This window comes from Tenrec ecaudatus, chromosome 1 (genome assembly GCF_050624435.1).
Source record: "Tenrec ecaudatus isolate mTenEca1 chromosome 1, mTenEca1.hap1, whole genome shotgun sequence".
Lineage (NCBI taxonomy): Eukaryota > Metazoa > Chordata > Mammalia > Afrosoricida > Tenrecidae > Tenrec > Tenrec ecaudatus.
The window spans coordinates 199767530-199787961 of NC_134530.1; the positions used below are offsets into that span (position 1 = coordinate 199767530).

At 37.8% G+C, this 20432-nt stretch overlaps 1 protein-coding gene across 1 annotated transcript in view; it reads left to right on the top strand.

The window, feature by feature from the left end:
* SWT1 (SWT1 RNA endoribonuclease homolog) overlaps window positions 1-20432 on the top strand; it is a 112852-nt gene that overhangs the window by 66366 nt on the left and 26054 nt on the right. Inside the window, exons 15-17 of the mRNA XM_075528386.1 lie at window positions 2705-2853; window positions 8725-8909; window positions 16966-17097. Coding sequence (XP_075384501.1) covers window positions 2705-2853; window positions 8725-8909; window positions 16966-17097 — 466 coding nt within the window. The remainder of the gene's footprint in view (window positions 1-2704; window positions 2854-8724; window positions 8910-16965; window positions 17098-20432) is intronic.

Below are 20432 nucleotides of genomic sequence, written 5' to 3' on the forward strand. Positions count from 1 at the left end.
TTTTAAGTGCAGTATCTGGTTGCCACATTCCATTGTCTGCTTTTACTTTTTACATGGAGCCCTGGTGAGGTAGCATTTACACGTTGGGCTATGATCCCTTTAGTCAGTTGGTAGTCCAGACCAGTACCCGCTACACAGCAGAAAGACGGAGCCGTCTCCTCCCATCCATGGTTGCAGTCTGGGAAACCTACGGGGGTCGCCGAGTCAGCCCCAATGCACCCGCAGTGCGTTCTGAGGATGGTGGTAGGAGGCAGCTGTAATTGGCAATCAGGAGAAAAGTGAAGAGGTGGTGACTGTTCCTTCTGCTAAGAAGCTATTTAAAAATTCATTTTTTATATAAATTATTGATCATTGATTCAGAATCTGACGCCTAATATTTTTGACTTGTAAATAGAATATAATGGAATAATGGACATATCTTCTGCTCTAAACTAACTTAAATTAGGAAAATACTGGTTTTCTGTTTTGCTGACTATTAATAGTATTCTCAGATGTTAAAGTGCTTTTGTAAACCAAATGTGTAACCTTTTATCAGTCCATTAAGAAGTGTATAGAATATAATTAGTAGCAAATTTTGTTTCTCGTAGTAACTTTTGTTTAAGTAATGGTTAACCTGCTTTAGTCATGTAGATGTCTTGTATCTGTGGACTGAATTGATGATTTTGCTGCTTTTTTCTGGATCTTCTTGTTATTGTTAGGTATTGGTAAGTGAACTCTGAATCAGCAACTCTGTGTACGGCAGGAAGAAGTACTGCCCTATCTTGGCTACCAGTACAGTCCTATCTGAGCCCATAGTTATACCCCCTGTGCCCATCCCTCTTGTTGAGGCTCTTTCTCTTTTCACGGACCCTCTACAAGTATGATGTCCCCCAAGGATTTGGTCCTTCCTGATCCTGTGTCTGAAGTGCGTGAGCCAAAGTCTCACCATTTTTGCTGGTAATGAGCATCTGGCTGTACTTAATTCAAGACAGTTTGTTCATTCTGTTTGTTCATTCTTTCTTCATAAACAGTTACTTATTCTACGTAATCTTAGGAGAGCATTTTTGTAAGGTAGAAATAAAAAGTTAATTCAAGGATTGAATTAGAGCAGAAACTATATTGGAGAAACACCTTCAGAATAATATCTCAGGATATTTATCATGTTTGTTTTCAATCCTATGTATTACTTTTTTTTTAATTCAAAGGATTATTAACTCCTCATTGACTTTGAAAATAACTAAAAGCATTTCTGAAAGGAAATGAATTTTCCTTTCACTTTATTTTTTATTTTTGAAGGCGAAGCCAGAGGTTTGCTTTAATATATTAGCTTTGAATTTCTATTATAAAATGATTATTAATAGATACTTTTTATTTGAACTCAGAATATTTGACAGTCAAGTGCTTTTTATAAAAGTGGTTCAGAGGACGGTAAAACAACCTACACACAAAATCCCCTTAGTGCTAGTGAAGAGTGATAATGGTGTTTCAAAATCTTAGTAGTCTCTGAAACTGTGAACATTAAAACAAAAGGAAAGTGAACACGAATCAGTGTTATCAAGCCCATTAAAAACTCTTCCATTGGCATTCTGCCTTAACGGTGGAAAGTTGTTTTTTTTCTATAGATTTGTGACATTACAAAGTTACTTTATTGTTCATCAGTTTAAAAGTATGAAATAATTGCTACCCTGTCCTAACTAGTTTGAGAATTTAGGTAATTTAATTTCCTTGGGAGAAATTTGTTCCATTTTAAAACTATAAAGATCATCTCAAAAAATTTTTAAAGAAAAAGAATTGTGCTTGATTTTCTCCTCCCACTGTTCTCCAGATTATTTATTTCCTGGTAAAGTTGTATTCTGCAAAGAGAGACTGCACATTATCTTCCTTATACTTAGTGTGAACCAGAATATGAAGGTAAATCATGACATGATAACTGAGGCATACGTAATGGCAAGTACGGCATGTGCCCTGAAGAACACTTGAAGTTGGGAGTGCCACTGACTAGTTTTTAACCATTGCACTTTACATCACCAGCTGAGAGGGATCATGAAGCAAGTTAAAATTGGTAGTTTTGCCTTTGACAGGCTCCATGGGTGAAGGCAGAATGTAATCTTGCTCTGCTGAATGTAGAAAGAGAACGGAAAAAAACAGCGTACCAGAGACCCAATTTTGTCAGTGAAAGCAAGGAGGGTGTAGTTAAAATTTCCATGTACACCCCTAAGTGTTAAAAGATTAATGTGCTTGACTTAAATTTGGGGGGCTGATACTTTGTGAAAGTTATCTGAAGATACGGGGTCATCGTTTTGGACAGAGTTGCGATGGCAGCACTCACCCACCGTAGGCGCAGTGTTTTGTCGATGACGTGCCTCTGCCTGACTACTGAGTACTCCTTGTGAGAGGTCCTGCGTGTTACCTGTGGTTTCCATTAGAATGTGTCTTATCCACTGTGCTTTTACTGTAAATTGACCTGGTTCGGGAAATTTACAGCTTCTGATTATAGAATTACTCAAATCAACTACAAGGTTACCATTTGCAACATTGTTGCTAGTTAACTAGTCCTTGAGTAGTGTGGTCATATTTGTAATGAATTCTGCTTAATTGTTGCTTTTTAAAAGTAGGATAAATTTGATGTGTGTGCACCCAAGCATAAATACAAGCTTATTAGTTTTTCAAAAACCTTGTTGTTCAGTTTTACATATTTTTTCCTGTCTCAATTTTCTTCATCTAGCTGATAGTACATTGGATTTTGCAACAGTGAAATTCCTGCTTCAGGATTCCAAAACTTTGTTACATGCTTTCAGTACAAGGTCAAATTATGATGGTATTCTTCCACAAGCATTTGCTCAAGTGGACAAACTGCTGCAAATCATCCCAGAGGTAAGCTACCCATTGAAATGACAAGTCAGCGTGGACTCAGTGGCAACTGACTCGACAGCAACAACAATTACAGGCACTCCAAAGCATAGTTAGAAGACAACAGTATTTGTCTTTGGTTTGTTGTTGCTTTGTTGTATATTGTTGCTTGGTTGTGCTCTGTCTTGTTTTTGTGCATGTTATCATCTCTGCAGGTCTGTCTAAATAAGATAGGCTGGATGAACAATCTGGAGGAGAAAACGGAACCGACAGTTCCTGGGGGACATGGGAGAGAGGGCGGTGGGAAAGATAGTGGTGTTGACAAACCCAGGGACAAGGGAACAACAAGTGATCCAAATCGGTGGTGAGGAGAGGGTATAGGCGGCCTGGTCAAGTGTGATCAAGGGTAATATAATTGAGAGGGATTACTGAAATCCAAATGAAGAGTGAGCATGATAGTGGGACAAGAGGAAAGTAAGAGGAAATAGAGAAAAGAGCTAGGAGGCAAAGGGCATTTATAGAGGTCTAAGTAAAGGCATGTACATATATATGTGTGTGTGTATATATATATGGATGGGGAAATAGATCGATGTGCATATATTTAAAGACTTAGTAGTAAGGTAGCAGAAAGACATTGGGCCACCACTCAAGTACTCCCTCAATGCAAGAATACTTTATTCTATTAAATTGGCATTCTATGATGCTCACCTTCTCGACACAATCGCTGAAGACAAAGCTGGCGAGTAAGCAAATGTGAGAAAGCTGATAGTTCCTGGCTATCAAAAGATATAGCATCTGAGGTCTTAAAGACTTGAAGGTAAACAAGCAGCCATCTAGCTCAGAGGCAACAAAGCCCACATGGAAGAAGCACACCAGCCTGTGTGATTCTGAGGTACTGAAGGGATCAGTTATCAGGCATCAAAGAACAAAAAAATCATACTGTGTGCTCACCTCCATGATATGATCGCTGAAAACAAATGGGTGCATAAGCAAATGTGGCGAAGAAAACTGATGGTGCCTGGCTATTAAAAGATACAGTGTCTGGGGTCTTAAAGGCTTGAAGGTAAACAAGTGGCCATCCAGCTCAGAAGCAACAAAGCCCACATGGAGGAAGCACACCAGCCTATTTGATCACGAGGTGTCGAAGGAATCAGGTATCAGGCATCATCAGAACAAAAAATCATATTGTGAATGATGGGGGGAGTGCGGAGTGGAGACCCAAAGCCCATCTGAACATCCCCTTGCAGAAGGGTCTTGGGGAGGAGACGCACCAGCCAGGGTGTGATGTAGCAGCAATGAAACACAACTTTCCTCTAGTTCCTAAATGTTCCCCTCCCACCCCCCACTATCATGATCCCAATTCTGCCTTACAAATATGGCTAGACCAGAGGATATACACTGGTACAGATAGGAACTGGAAATGGAATCCAGGGCGGATGATCCCTTTAGGACCAGTGGTGTGAGTGGTGATACTGGGAGGGTGGGTGGGAAAGGGGGAACCAGTTACAAGGATCTACATGTGACCTGCTCCCTGGGGGACAGACAACAGAAAAGTGGGTGAAGGGAGATGTTGGACATGGCAAGATATGACAAAATAATAATTTGTAAAGTATCAAGGGTTCATGGGGGGGGCGGGGAGGGACGGGAAAAATGAGCTGATGCCAGGGGCTTGGGTGGAGAGCAGATGTTTTGAGAATGATGAGGGCAATGAATGTACAAATGTGCTTTACACAATTGATGTATGTATGGATTGTGAAGAGTAGTATGAGCCCCTAATAAAATGATTAAAAAATTAAACAAAAAGAAATGGTAGATATGTGAATTAAAAAAAGATATTTTATTTGAACTCAATTTTGTCTTTAATAAGTAAATATGGAGAAGGGCAATCAACTATTTTAATGAGTTAGAAAATACACTCATCTGAGTAGGGAAGCAATATCACAGCAGGTGTTGGGATTTTATGTTCTTATGTTATAGAGCAGAAAGTTATACATTATTCTCTGACCGTTCTCCAGTGCTCCCAACCAAGGGATGTCATGTATCAGAAAAGAGGACTTATTTTTTCCCTTCCCCAATATTCAGAGGCCAAGTCCCTTTCAAACCTTAATGAATTCAAATTTTGTCATTGGTACCACAGTATTTTTAATCAGGCAACGATCATTGTTCTAATACAGCAATTCAATTAATTTAAAGACCTTCCAGTTGGTTTTTTTTAACCAAGTCTCATGTAATTCTTAACACTGGTTTCTTTTTTACTCCTTAATTGGCCTTTGTGAAATTTAGATTCAATTCTGCTCTATTTCTCAGTCTTTTAATTTCAGAATGTAAAATGTTCTGAGAATTTTATGTGCCAGAAACAGCTCAAGAAACTATCACAACTTAATTTATAAGAAGTTAATTTATATCTCATATTCTCATTTCTTTATGAAGAACTAAACTGGCCACGTGTTTTTAGTGGTTTTTCACGGCTGTTGGCTCAGCATTACTTGTTCACTCACCAAATGGTCCATTCAAAGGATTTCAGGGATTGCAGCTTAAGCAATGTTTGAGGAAAGGTGAGCCCTGAACCCTCTGCTTGCTGAAACGAGCCTGCTATGCCTGCGGGAGAGTTCCGTGTACTTAGGGCCTGTGCGTTCCTTTCCGAGCCCATCAGTAGCACGTGGTTTGTAGAATGCATTCACTTTGGTCCTAAACACCAAGTCATGTTTCCTTAAAAGAAGACATTTAAAAACAACAAAAGAGCTAGACTATTTGTTTTCGTTTTTAAATTCATTGTTCAGTTATCATGTAAAGAAAATTAGGGAAGGAGAAATTAGTAGTTACTTGCTTATGAAGAACTTAAGTGGAAGGATTAACAAGCATTGCTATTTTCCACGATTTTATATCAATGGCAGAGGATAGAAAAATGATATATACATTTCTTTTTTATTAGCCTTCTAGGGACCAAGAAAAAGGAATTTCTTTGCCAAGATAATAGAATAATTAAAACCAGTCATGCTAGTAAGCATTAAAATTATGTGTCTCAGCATCCACAGCCTGACTCAGTTTGTTATTGACCTGTTTCGAGCCTCAGCCTCTGTGGTGGGATTGCCATGAGAATGAACCAGGTTCCTGTTTCTAAAGCATTTACTGCTTACCACAGAATAAGTACACCTATGCACTTGGTAAAGGAATCTGGCTGTACTGCTTTATACACTAGTGTTTGGGAGTTGAGGAAAAGAGTTGGGCATATGTTAGATTTCATTTTAAACGTGATAATTTAGAAATGTTTATCTCAGAAAAAATGTCTTTCCATTAATTTGTATTTATTAAGTTCATATTAATGTAAAAGGGAAAAAAACGGGAACAGTTAGCCCGTTTATTCTTCCTGCTCCAAAAGATAGGATAATAATATTTCTCCAGTTGCACAGAGATCTTACTACTTTCATCCCACACATTCCCTGTTTGAGGCAGGGATTACTACCTGGTGGCCTCTCCAGTGCTTGTGTGTCATTGTTGGCTGTCCTAATTGGCAGAGCTGTGTCTGCTTTCATGATTACATCAGTGAGACAGTGCAGGCGATTAAACGAGCCCAGGCTTAATTTATGTTCTGAAGCTCAAATCCTTTTACTGCCACTTACTAGTTTCACGGCCTTAACCTCTCCATTCCTCAGTTTCCCAGTTACATAATGTTCATCATCTTAATACTTATTTCATAGGGTGAGTGTTAAGATTGAATAAGCTATTAAATGTGGAATTATCAGAATAGATCCTGTATATAGCAAATGCTTGAAAATGATAATATTGGAAATAAACTTAGAAAAAATTGAATAAGCATGAATAATCAATGATACTAACAACCCATAAATCTAGACTTTTGAAATCTTCCTTTTGTTAACAAGGAATCTTAAGCCTTGAGAAATAATGTGATTTATTTAAGCTCATAAAGTAAATTACTATAGAGCCAAACTAAAACCTAAGTTTTAAACTTAGAGTTAAAATTCCTTCCATTCTATGACATTTTTTCTCCTAAATTCATGTTCTTCCTCCAAGTTGAAACTTTTTTTGAATTGTTTGAATCAATAGTACAGCCTTACTCTGCCTTCCAATTGGCTCAAATCTTCCCTGTTCTTAAATGCTGTTCATTGGCCATGCTCTTTATTTTACTTAAAAGGTGAATCTATAACTATTTTTATCTGTTTCTGTGCTGCTTCCTTTATCCTTTATAAATTTATATTGCATACTATTAAAAGAGACTATTATCATTTGTTTCCCAGTGATCAAATCCACCTTTCTCTCTCTCCCCACTTCTCAGCCTTTCCTAAGTACGGTACTTGTTGCCTCCCTCAGTTTCTATCGCCACTCTATACTTTTGACTCTAATTTTTCTTTATGCTTTTCTGCTTTCCTCTCCTTCAAATTGTCTTCTCTTTTGCATAATTTGTTCTCTTTTCTCCTCCCATCTATGTCTAAGGCTTGTCTATGCGGAGGATTCCCAACGATAGCTTTGATGCTGCAGAACTATACGTCTCGGTACCTGCTAGCTGTCTTAGCCTAGATTTCCTTTTATTCCTCAAAATCAGTATACCTAAAACCAAACTTACATTCTGTTTAAACATTCTTCATTTTTTTTTTGCTTTACAAGGAGGGGTCCATAAAGTATAAGCATAGAAGATTATACCTTAAGTACTTAACATGACAGTATCTAATGTGTTCAGTGCATTCATTTATCCCTCGTCAGCAATGCATAGTGTAGTGTGCTGTTGAAAATTACAGTCAGCATAACACATTAAAATAGAATCTAATACATTCATGTATATACATTTGAGATATAGTCACATTATTCGTGTGCTTGGGTTTTTACTGAATAAAGCATTTCCCTGGATAAGTAATGAAGGGGCCCAGTCTTTTTCAGACAAACTGCATGGACATGTACACACATACACACCAGCAGCTGTATGTAAAACATCTTCAGCTTTCTCTCACTTTCAGAAACCAGTCCTTGTCCACGTCAGTAGTTAGACTTTTAATTTATTTTTATTTTTTATCATTTTTGGGGGGCAGCTTCTACAGCTGTTATCACAATCCAGTGAGCCATCCATTGTGTCAAGCACATTTGTACATTCGTTGCCATTGTCATTTTCAAAGCATTTGTTTCTACTTGAGCCCTTAGTGTAGTTAGACTTTTTGATCGTTCTTAAATACATACTCTTTTTATTCCATTGCCTTTTCCTGCTGATTTCAAGTTTTTGCGAGTCTCTTTCTTAGATTATTTCAGTAGCCTTCTAGCCAATATTCCTGCCCCCACTCTCTTTTCCAAGTGTGTCTTAGTCTCTTAAAGTACAGTTTAGAATGTATGACTACCTAATGGAAAAGCTTGGTTGTCCACTATTGCCATAACAAGGTTTAAGCCCCCCCCCTTTTAACATCCTTTTGTATTTTCATTCTTTTGATTGGATTATAAAGTACTTGGGGGCTTGCCTGTGTCATACTGTATATACCCGAGTACAAGCTGACCCCAGTATCAGCTGAGGCACCTAATTTTACCACAAAAAACTGCATTTAAAACGTTCTGGAAAACGCAGCTTATACACAAGTGTATATGGTATTTATCTTTGCATCTTGTGTACCCTCTGTTTAGTTCAATACTATGTATTTCACACAGTATTTTTTTAGTTGGCATTACATTAGATTGGTCACTATTCTAAGCAACAGAAAATACTGTTTGATTTAAATGGAAAAGGAAAATAGCATTCCTTGTTTGATGCTTTTCTGGGAACATTCTGTTCATGCTAATGACAAAGAACAGCCAACACTTCCCCTGAAAGCTAGAACGTTTGTAAGCACAGTTGGCATACTGATTGCTCACTTGCTCTTGAAGGACTGGCAGCATTTTATGTGATTCTTGTTTCCTCAGGTCAAGGCAAAACTTAAGCCAAAGCCTTCAGAAAGCACGCTGAGTCAGCAGCAGGAAGCGACTTCGATGAAGCCTGGCAATCCGGAAACCACACTTTTCTCAGATTCTCAGCTTCCCCAGTCCAACCGGAATCAAGAAATCTGGTCTATCCTAGAGAATGTTTGGATTACAATATATCAGAACAGGTATTGAATCTCCAGAGCGTATTGAAGTCTACAGTGATGAGTTTGGTTTTTTTGTTTTCTTTTTAAGGATATTGTGTTTTGGTTGTGAGTTCAGTGTCGTGGATTCCCTTATGACGAAAGGCCTTTGTGTTAAATTGGATCGTTAGAAACAATGATTCTTACCTGGAGAATACAGAGTTACTTGGGCAGTTTCAATATTTTTATATCCCTAAAAGCAAGCCCTAGATGTTCTAGACCAGTAGGACATACAAGTCTGGATCAAGTCATTAAAAAAAAAAATGCCTCAGGTGATTTACCTATGAAACCGAACTTGAGCAGTACTGCCTTCATGACTTGTCAGAATGAAAGAAAATGACCTGAATTGGCCACATAACAGTTTGATGCAAGAAGATTAAAAAATTTTTTTTAATGTACCTAAACCATTATATATGGTCTTGGTAAAATTAAGAGAGGGAGACCATTTTTGAGTAGTTCTTCAAATAGAGTACTAGAATAGCTGAAAAATCACTTGAAGCATCTTATTCTTCGAAGGCACTCTTCCCTTCCCCCAAGATATGATCACTTTTTTTCCAGGTTCATAATTTTTATAGAATTAATTTGAAAGCAAACTTTGTAGTGTGATTATGGTTCGAAGGTCCAGTGCGCCTCTTCTGAACTAAGGATTATATTTGAAGTTGCTTTTGAGTGAGTTAATGTTTTCCAAAGGAGCCTTGAAGACCTTGTTGGCTGATCTCGCAAGGTTGGCAGTTCAAAGCCACTGACGGTTCCTCAGCAGAAAGACGAAGCTGTCTCCTGTAAGGATTTACAGAGCCCAGGAGATCCCATTCAAGGTTGCTGTGAGTTGAGTGTGCTTGATGGTGTTGGGTTTTGGTGTTTCAGTGTGTTCTGAATGGTCATGAGAACAGCGGTCCTCCCTTTCAATATCTGTTATTCTGAATTGGCTTCGAAAACCAAACCAGACCAAAATAACCACTGCCATCAACTTGATTTCATCTTATCGTAACCCTGTAAGACAGACTAGAACTACTCTTTAGGGACTTCAGACTGTAAATCAGTGGTTCTCAACCTTCCTGGTGCTGAGACCCTTTAATGCAGTTCCTCATGTTGCGGTGGCCCCCCCAGCCATAAAATTATTTTCGTTGCTACTTTATCACTGCAATTTTACTACTGTTATGAATCGGGCGACCCCTGTGAAAGGGTCGTTTGACCCCTGAAGGGGTCACGTCTCACAGGTTGAGAACCTCTGCTGTACATCATTTTAGACACACACAGCCTCATCTTTCTTGAAGGAGTGGCCGGTATGTTTGAACTACCAAACTTGCAGTTAGCAACTCAATACCTAACCCATATGGCCACCATTTTTTAATCCGTGGCTATAATTTAAGAAGTTTGTAGTTTTATCAGGTTATTTTATAGCTTATCGGACTTAATGTAAGTAGCTATGCTTGACATAAGAACCAAAGCAGACAATGTTTACCTATTTTAATTTTTATATAAAATAAAGGTTTTATTTATTTTTTCCAATTTCCATGTATTGTTACGTAGCAGAAAGTTATCATATGTGTCAGACAGAAATTACCACTATTAAGATAACTATCTGATATGTGATATCTAATATATTTTACTCTTCCATTCATTTAGAAAACAAGTATTTTATGTATCTTATAGCTGTGGTATATAAGATACTAGTTAGAAATATGAAATTTAAAATTCTTATTCAAGTTAAATAATAGAAACTTAAAAATAATCTCACTTTAAGCTAGTCATTATCTGTTGTGTAGTACATGTCATTTTATGCTCCAAAGTGCTCGTTTTCTTTTAAAATACAAACAATACATTTATTATACAATGCTTTGAGCAAATTTCCTAATTTCCCCACTACCTGTCCAGACTGCTCAATGCATTTTACTTTTTTAAAAGGTTCCCTTTTTTCCCCAACACTTGATAATGTCTTATTTTTATTTGTGTTTACTTTGTTTGATTTTGTTCTGTTATCATAGATTAGGTCTTATGCTTAGTGCCTGATGTTAGTAAATGACTCTCATTAGTTCGTTGTCTTTCAAAGCAGCACAAGCGATCTGAGCATGTGAGTTGGGGACTCCTCTAGTTTTTAATTTTAGAGCCCTGTAAGTTTTCTTAATTAAGTTCTGGGTTAGCCTTTCTTTCTTTCTTGTTTTTTTTTTTTTTAGACTTTATTATATAAGTTAACTGTTTTATGGATTATGGGGAAAAACATATAATTTTGATTTTTGAATAAAAGGTGAAAGTAAAGAATATAAACACCCCATCATTTATTAAGGATTTCCCTTTTTGTGGTTATTAAATAACTTGTACATTAACTAAAGTAAGAGTTCAGAATACGTCCCTGAAGTTGTGCAGCACCTGTACAAGGTTAAAAGACAGTTCAGACAGCAAGCAGACACTGTAAGGTTCACAGTTAGAAAAGGTGTGTGGCAGAGCAGCATATGTCACGTTATGCCGAAAAAATAACCCTAGAAGCTGGACTTTGGAAGAATGTGGCATCAGGAATGCAAGAATACTCATCAACTTAAATAAGATGACACCACCGTGCTTCCTAAAAATGAAGCAGATTTGCAGTGCTTACCAATCATGCTAAAAGACCATGCTCTTCAGGATGGATTACATCTGAAAAATGAAGAAAACAAAATTCTCAAACCAGGCCCGATTATTGGCATCTTAAATGGAGATAAAGGTGCTATTTTCAAAAGTTTGATGGAAACAGCAATCAAGAAATCAAACAACATATTGCACTGAACAAATTGCTGCAAGAGATCTATTTAAAGTTTTTAAAAGTTTCAGTTTTACTTTGATAATTAAGGTGCACCTGACCCAAGTCATGATCCTTTAAGTCACCTCATAGGCATGCAAGAGTTGTATAATTAAAAACAAAAGAATTGATTGTAATTGAATTGTGTTGGCAAAGAATTTTGAGTGTAGTGCAAACTGCTAGCATAGACAAATCACTCTTGGAAGAAATACATCCAGTGTGTTCCTTAGAAGCAGGATACCAAGACTGCAGTGCACTTATTTTTAAAAAATTGTTACTGCTTCTCGGCCTTTTGGCTAAGATCAAGTGAAGTGTCTTCCTTTGCACATGTATCACTCACGCAAGTAAAGCCCCCTTGTACAAGTAACTCAAACAAAGCAAACGACTGCCATCTAGTCATTGCTGACTCATACGTAGCCTCCCTCTAAGACAGGGTAGGTCTGCCACTGGGTTTCCAACACTGTAACTCTTTATGGGACTAGAAAGCCCTGTCTTTCTCCCTCAGAGTGCCTGGTAGTTTCGAATTGTTCGCTTTGTTTAGCTGCCCAATGTTACCCAACCACGACACCTCCAGGACTCCTTGTACAAATAAAGGGCATCGTATTTGATAAAGTAGAAGGTCAGCAAAAATGAGGGGAAACCTTATTGAGGTGGAGTGGTCTAATAGCCACCATATTACACTTACAACATACCATTGGCCCTGAAGCTGCCATAGCACCAGCAAGACTTTGTTTCCTTATACGTAAGATCCCTATGAGGCAGAGCCAACTAATAACCACAACCACTGACAGTTCCTTTATATTGCTCTGTAATGTTGTTTACAGAGAATGAAACTAACTCGAAACTACTTCTGAAAAAGTGAAGTTTCATATTTGAAATTAACTATACTTAACTTTCTGTTTCTTACAACCTGTATTTTATCATCAAAGGAAGGTAAAGGTACCCAGGACATTCTCATTCCTGGCTTCAGAGACTCCGTTGACAGAACTGTTGTATGTATTTTTCATCTGGTTTACAGACACTTTTTTACTTTGTTCTTTAAGGATAGTTCTCTGTCCACTCCTGAGTGAATTACCATCTCGGCTGTCCATTATAGTTTTATCTATCCTAAAACTGTTTCGAACATTGATATATGTAGGCATGGACATGTAAACAGACAGTCTTTTGGAAACCCAAAATCCCACTGAATCAATCCCAACTCACAACTACCCTATAACATAGAGGAGAGCTGGCCCTTTGGTTTCTGAGACTTTCAGTATATATGGGAGTAAGTAACCTCAGCTTTCTCCCACCGAGCGACTGATGGATTTGAACCTCTGACCTTGTGGTTAGCAGATTAGTGTGTGTAGGGTGGGGTTTTAAGTTTATTGTGCTAAGGCCACACATCAAAACATTTGAGATATTCCTGAGTTTTTCAATCAAAATGAGGATTAGGTATTCTAGAATATAAAAGGTAAGAATATAAAAGGTAAGAGCAACTCCAGAAGATCAATTGTGTTAAATATTCAGTAATTTATTCAACAAACATACATTGATCTTAAGTACTAAGAATGGATTAGTGATGGACAGAATTAATGGTGTAAGTAGATTAGTGAAGCTGTCAAGAAAACACAAATAGCAGAAGGTAAAGTAGATGAAACAGATGATTTAAAACTTAAGCAATTGTATGCATCAAGAGAATTCTCCAAGAAATTGGAAAGAACTTTCAGATTGGAGAAAAACAATTGGCAATGACATAGCTGAAAAAGGACTAATGTGTAAAATATATAGAAAACTTCAATACTGTAACGAACTGAAGGCAAACAACTTAATTTAAAAACAGAAACTTAACGATCATAGACCAGGGATTCTAATAGTACATTGCAAAGTGGATTATGGCAGGTCTATTTATATTAAAATTTAACACCTTATCATTTGATCTCCCTTTGGACCCATTTTAAAGTTTTAATTTTTGAAAATTTCTACCTCTTAAATGATACTTTTCCTGTTTTGTTATTTTAAGTGATCATTTTACTGGGAGTTCTTACAGATATGTATAACACATGGTTCAATTGAGTCAAGCCTAATTTCACAGTTGCTACCACATCAGTTTCCAAACATTTTCATTCTTTTTGAACTCTATCAGCGCCCCTCTATCCTTTCCCTCCTTCCTTCCCTCTATCCCCCAAAAGCCCTTATTATTCTTATTATATATTACTATTATTATTATATTAGGGGTTTTGTTATGTTTTTCTATATATGAAATCTAGTTATTGGTGAATCTATAATTTATAGGAAAATTTATAGAGATCATAACTGGATTAATGATTTCTTGGGAGTGTGGCCGAGGAGGTAGTGGGGGGAAATTGGGGAGTTAATATCAATGAATTCAAGAGAAAATGTTTGAAAATTGATGGTGGTAATTATATAAATCATGTATATCTTCTTGATATTGAACCATTGAATTATATGATATATGGATTATGTGCCATAAACCATAAGAAATAAAACAAAATGTACAGAACAGACATGCACCAAATGACGTTCAGCCAGCCAAGAAACACATGGAAGTGATAGTGATTTTCAGACATTTGACGATGCGAGGCAAAACAACAAAGAGGTACCATCATACCCAGCCACAGTTCAATAGAACGAAGACATCAAATACTGGCATGGGTGTGGAGAGAAAAGTACTTCCATAAACTGCTTGTGGACTGTTAAATGGTGTAACCACGGTGGAAAATGGTATCGCACTCGCTTAAAGAGTTTGAAATAGAAATATTAGTTGATTCAGTCATCCCACTCAAAACTCAGGGCCATCTAGCCAATGCTGACTCACAGGGACCCCGTCCTCCCAAGACTATACCTACTGGAGTAGACAGCCTGGTCTTTTTCCCTCAGAGCTGTTGGTGGTTTTGAACTGCTAACCATTTGGCTTGCAGCCCAGCATGTAACCACTATGCCACCAGTGCTTCTTTGAGCAGCCCCTAGGTATCTATCTTAGAAAAATAAGAACTGGGGCATGAATAGAAATATACATATCTATGCTCAAAACAAATATTTTCCACTGAAATGAGTGATAGAAGATAATACTGTATCTAGTCAAAGGCAGAAACTCACAAGACTTGGGATATCGAGACAGCCCTATTGAATTCTCTCATTTCACTGTATTTGTAAATCATATATCTAGTATTCAGAGTATACAAAGAACTCAAGAACAAAATGTGAAATAACTCAAAGTGGGCAAAGGATTTTGATAGGAATTTCTCTAAAAGGGAATATATAGATGGCCAGCAAACTCATGAATAATAGCTTCTCAGTGCCATTAGTTACTTTTTCTTGTGGCTCAGATGGCTCCAGCTCACATGATACATGTAAAACAGAATGAACTGCTGCCCATTCTTCATGATTGTTAAGATGCATGAGTTGGTGGTTGTAGGCACCATACTTTATCTTCCAGTGTTGCTATAATCTATAGGCATTTCATTGACTAGTTGTCATAATTAGATCACCAGGCCTTTTTATTCTGTCTTAGTCTGGAAGCTCCACTAAAACCTGTTCACCAGGTGACCCTGATGGTCTTTGAGGTGCCAGTGACATAACTAACAGCATCAGAGCAACACAGGCCACCACAGGCCAACAAACTGGCAGACTGACAGTGGAACTAGTCATTAAGGAAAGGGAATAAAAAACAAGAATCACACTCATTTTCATTAGAATGCCACTAATAGTAAGTTTCTATAAGAATGTGAAGACATTGGCAGACTTATAGATTGTTTGTAGGAAACAAAAAATGGCACAGATGTTGTGGAGTACAGTCTGGTTGTATTTTGAAAAATGAAGCTTAGAATTAGTATAACCCCTCATTTGCACACCTGAGTACATACTGAAAGAATTGAAAGTAGATATTCATGTTCACAATAGTTGATGAGGGATAAACAAAATGTTATGTCTTTAAATGTTACACACTACAGGCATGAAACAGTGAAATACAGGTGCATGGTATAATGTGGATGAACAGTGATCATATGCTAAGTGAATGAATCCAGACACACACAAAAATCACACATTGTTTGAATCCATTTATATGAGCTGTCCAGAATGTACAAATCCAGAGGCAGAAAGCAGATTTAAGGTTGCCCAAAATTTGAGGGAGAGGAAAATAGAAGGTCATTGTTTACGAAATCTGAAATTTCTTTTTGAGATAATGAAATGGAACGACACAGTGGCGGTTTCTCAACATTGTATACTAACTGAATGTCATTGAGTCACATGCTTTAAAGTTTATAAAATGGTAAGTGTATTTTACCATAATAAGAAAATAATGGTTTAAGAATAAATGTTATCACTTAAAGGTAACCATAGTCAACATGGTTCACATTTTATGCTCATACATAGTGTAGTTGGTTAAGCACTTGGCTGCTTGACTGAGCATTTGCTAACCAGAAGCTTGGCATTCAAGTCCACCAAGCAACCCATAGGAAAAAGATGAGGCTGTCTGTTCCAGTACACAATCACAGCTTTGGAAAACCCTTTGCCATTCTATTCTGTCCAATTGAAATAGAGTCTATGGCCGTGGGTTTTTGTCGTGTAGGTTTTCAGTCTTTTCATTGTTGTTGTTTTTTAATTGTAGATGCCATGAACATCATTTTAACGATTGTTCCAATGTTCTGTCAGTGGTCTGCAGCAGTGGGCTGCAGCCCAGCAGAGCTCAGGAGCACGGTGCGGACCGGGCAGTGTTGCAGTCTGTTAGGCAGTAGGCTGCCTGGGGTTTCTGGGCTCCCTACACCAGGAACCGCACATTCCTGAGCATGCAGGTTGCTATGAAATGGTTACTGTAATGTGAATAATTATTAGTAACTTGTAATAGATTTCTAGACATAGAATTACTAGGGTGAAAATTGGATACATGTTTATAACTTCCTGTTTCAACAAATGATTTAATGTCTAGTTTTTAGTTTGTTTCATATTCTGGAGTACTGAGTTGAATGTAAATTGATTTTTGTTACTTTCCCTCTTGTCTCCTATGGTTTCCTGGAGTGAAAGGTAATTTAGACAGCTCTGAAAGTACATTTTATTTTATATTAGACCTGAAGAGTTTCTGACTTTGATCCTTTGCATATCTCTGAACCTGGACTCTATTTTATTCTAATTTAAATGGATCAGCATACTAAAATAAATCCTGCTTTATTTTATAAACTGGCAATGGAAGTGTACAAATATTATACAGTATATTTCAATAAATATGTATGTGTACCTATGACTGCGGTTTTTTTTTTTGTACTTTAGCACAGATGTTTTTCAAAGATTGGGCTCTAATTCAGCTCTGACTACATCAAACATAGCATCATTTGAAGAAGCATTTATATGTCTTCAAAAGTTAATGGCAGCTGTGAAGGATATTCTCGAAGGAATTCAAAGGTAAACACTGTATTATTTTGAAATTTTCATTTACCATATGTACTTAAGTATAACCCGATATGAATATCATCCAAGACACCTAATTTTATCACAAACACTGCATTAAAAATGTGCTGAAAAGCTCGGCTTACACACAAGTATTTACGGTACCTGTTATTTTCTAAGCTTGCTGAAAATCTTCCAACAACTTTTATAAAGGAGCGCCTTTTAGATTCATGTATTTCCTCCTTCCCTGCAATAATCACTTTCTGGTTTAAACTGCAATACAAACATGTTTCCAATTTGCCTTTTGTCCTAGAAAAAACATGCGTGATTGTAAGCCACACAAGGAATGTTGTTTCCTTTATTGTGTAACTATAGTTCCCTGACGGTGCCTGGCATGTGATAGACATGTAATAGACAGTAATCAGTTGTTGAACAAATAAATGTGAAAGTAACTTTCATTGACGTTTAAAGCAAATAAACGTCACTGTTTGTTAACACGAATGATTTTCTCTTAGGCACAGTTGCACGTTATTGAAAACCAAGCTCCTTGCTCTCGAGTCAGTCGCAGTCCGTGGTGGCCACGCATGAGAGCAGCACTGAGCTCCTGGGTGTCCGTGTCTGCTTTTCAGGGACACATATCCCAAGGGCCGCCGCCTTCCACAGTGCTGCTGTGGGAGGGTTGAGAATGTCAGCCTTTTCATCAGTAGTTGAGCGTAAACCATTCATACCACCCAGGGATTTTCCTTGACCTTACTACGCACTGCGGTTCGCAGCCCAGCACTTAACCCTCAGCACCACCAAGGCAAAAAACTCTGAAAGGCCTTTTATCCCTTTGAAGTTATTAATGAATTGAAAGATGACATATCATGAAGCATGTTAAATAGTCATCTCTAAGTGCAAATGATCCCTTTATAATTTAAGGTAGTGTTATTAGGAGAGAGAGCTGTTCAGCTCTGATATTTACTATATAAAAACCACTGCTCAGTTCCAGTTGCATAAAAGCTATAGTTGCTATAGTTACCTTTTCTCTAGAAAATATGAATATAAATGTGTATTTACTCAACAAATGTTTCTTGAGACCCAGCTACTATTGAGCACCATATTAAACACTAGGGAATTCAAAGATAAGTAAGGTGTGACATTTGGCTTCAGGGTGCCCATAGAAATAGTACAGTCGTGTTAAAAAAGACCAGGGCGATCGAGTTTTCAGCATTTTAATAGCTGCAGATGCAGTTGAGTTAGGAAGTTTGGCCAGAGATGCATCTTGAACAAGGTGAGGGACAGTGTCTCCTAGGCCACTCACAGCAGTTGCTACTTTGTCCTGTAAGCTACGGTTTGTTCCTTGACAGAGGGTTTGTCTTCAAAATAGCTTTGGAAATACTGCTTACCTGTACTACTTTCTCGCAAAATCACTATGTATTTAGCTGTGTAAAACTCTCTTATAAAGAAACCCACCCTATGTTTAGTTTTAAAACATGCCTTCCAGAGATTCTGATACAATTCATTGGTCTGGAATGGGCCTGCCAATCTGGCTTGTTAATTTTTCTCCAGCAGATTCTAATGTGCAAGCGGCATAGGTTCCAAGGCCATAATCTGTAGTAGCACCAGCACCAACACTACCTGAAAACTTGTTTAAAATGCAGGTCTTTTCTTGGACTCTATCCAGACCTACTGAATCGGGAATTCTATCTAGAGGCACGGCCCCATATTTTACATTTTAAAAGTCTTACGGTGATTCTATGCCGTTTTAAGACTGAAGACCAAACTGGTCTAAGGGATTTTCAATTCTGATGTTAGCTATATAACCCCCTAAGAACTTAAAAATTATAAGGGGACGCCTACCTTAAAGCTATTAGATAAGAATTTCTGGAAATGGAACTTATTCAAAGGTGTTTTTCCACACTCCAGGTGACTTCATTTTACAGTTAGCTTTGAAACTGTTTAACATGTTATATAAGTTATGTCTAAAGAAATGAATAATTTTCAGCCTGGAACCAGAGGTGTTATCCTTTCCTCTGAAGAACATACACCTCGATAACCCCTTTCTGTGACGTATGTGCTTACCGGTAACCGGGGCTTGCACACCCCTGCATGGAGTTGGCTGCTGAAAGCGTGCCATGCCTGTCCTGGAGCCTAGTTGCTCCTCTGGCTAAGGCTTTCAGAGTGACATTAACAGCAGTGACTCTTGAGTTTTGGGTCTGAGACAAGAGTGTAGCATGTGGTGTGGTGTATTGGACTGTTACGGTGCCAGAATTTGCCTACCTGAAGGGGGCGGGCCACTACAGAGGACCAGAAATCCAGCCTGTAGTGGGAAGTCCATCATTAGCCAATATAAGGTCCAACTTCATGTTTTGTGAGGCTTTTCAGACCAGCTAAAGACTCTTAGGACGTCTTTTCCAAAGTATTCCCCTTCCTTCTGCTCAGCCGTATTGTGGTCTCTCTCCCTCCCCTTCCCCGCACCCCCAGGGCGCACCCCCAGGGCACACGAGGGTGCGGTCCTGAGTTCAGTTAACTGTAAAACTTGAAACTTCTATCATTTATAAAAACTCACTTGGATCACAAACCCAGCTTCAGCATGAATTTCTTTCTTGTGTGAAGCCTAGAATTGAGGTATTTCCCACTTGAGGAATCGAACAAGAGTACCCAGTAAAAATTACCGATTATTACCGGTATAATTTTTTTAGAATGCTTGATTCAGAAAATGAAAAAAAACTTGATTAAAAAGTATTCCCCGTCAATAAATTTACTCTTTCTGTTATAACTGCAGGAATGAGAAATGTGGATGGCTCACCTGTTGTCTAGCATTTGCTCTGGAGTAAGTTAGGAAAGATGTCTCGACCCTGGAGTCTTCGCTGTAAAAAGCCCTGACATCTTCACAAGTTTATAGTGCTCTCAATCTACAGTATTCGTATGATTGACCAAACCAGTGATTCCCCTTTTATTTGTGGGGGTACTTGGTAAAAGCCCTGAACAGCCTTTCCTCAGTTTGCACCTAAGTGGCCAGGGCCCCACACTTAAACTAATCCAACCTCTTGTAACAGTTTCCTTAGAACCTGTTTTTGTTTTGCTTTGTTTTCATTAATTTCCAGCAGGGGGTGTTAGACATAAAAAGGTTTGCTTATTCAATACTTATTAGCAACAATTAACTACTAAAATTGCAAGGTTTAGAAATATTTTCAGACACTTGATTTTAAATATATTAGACATTTTAAATATGTGTGTGTGTGACACATACACATTTTCTGGGTTGTAAACAGCACACTCACCTATATCTATTGTTACAGACTAATCCCCATAAATGCACTCAGTAACAATCCCAGTATCATTAAATGAATTAGCAGCAGAGTTCT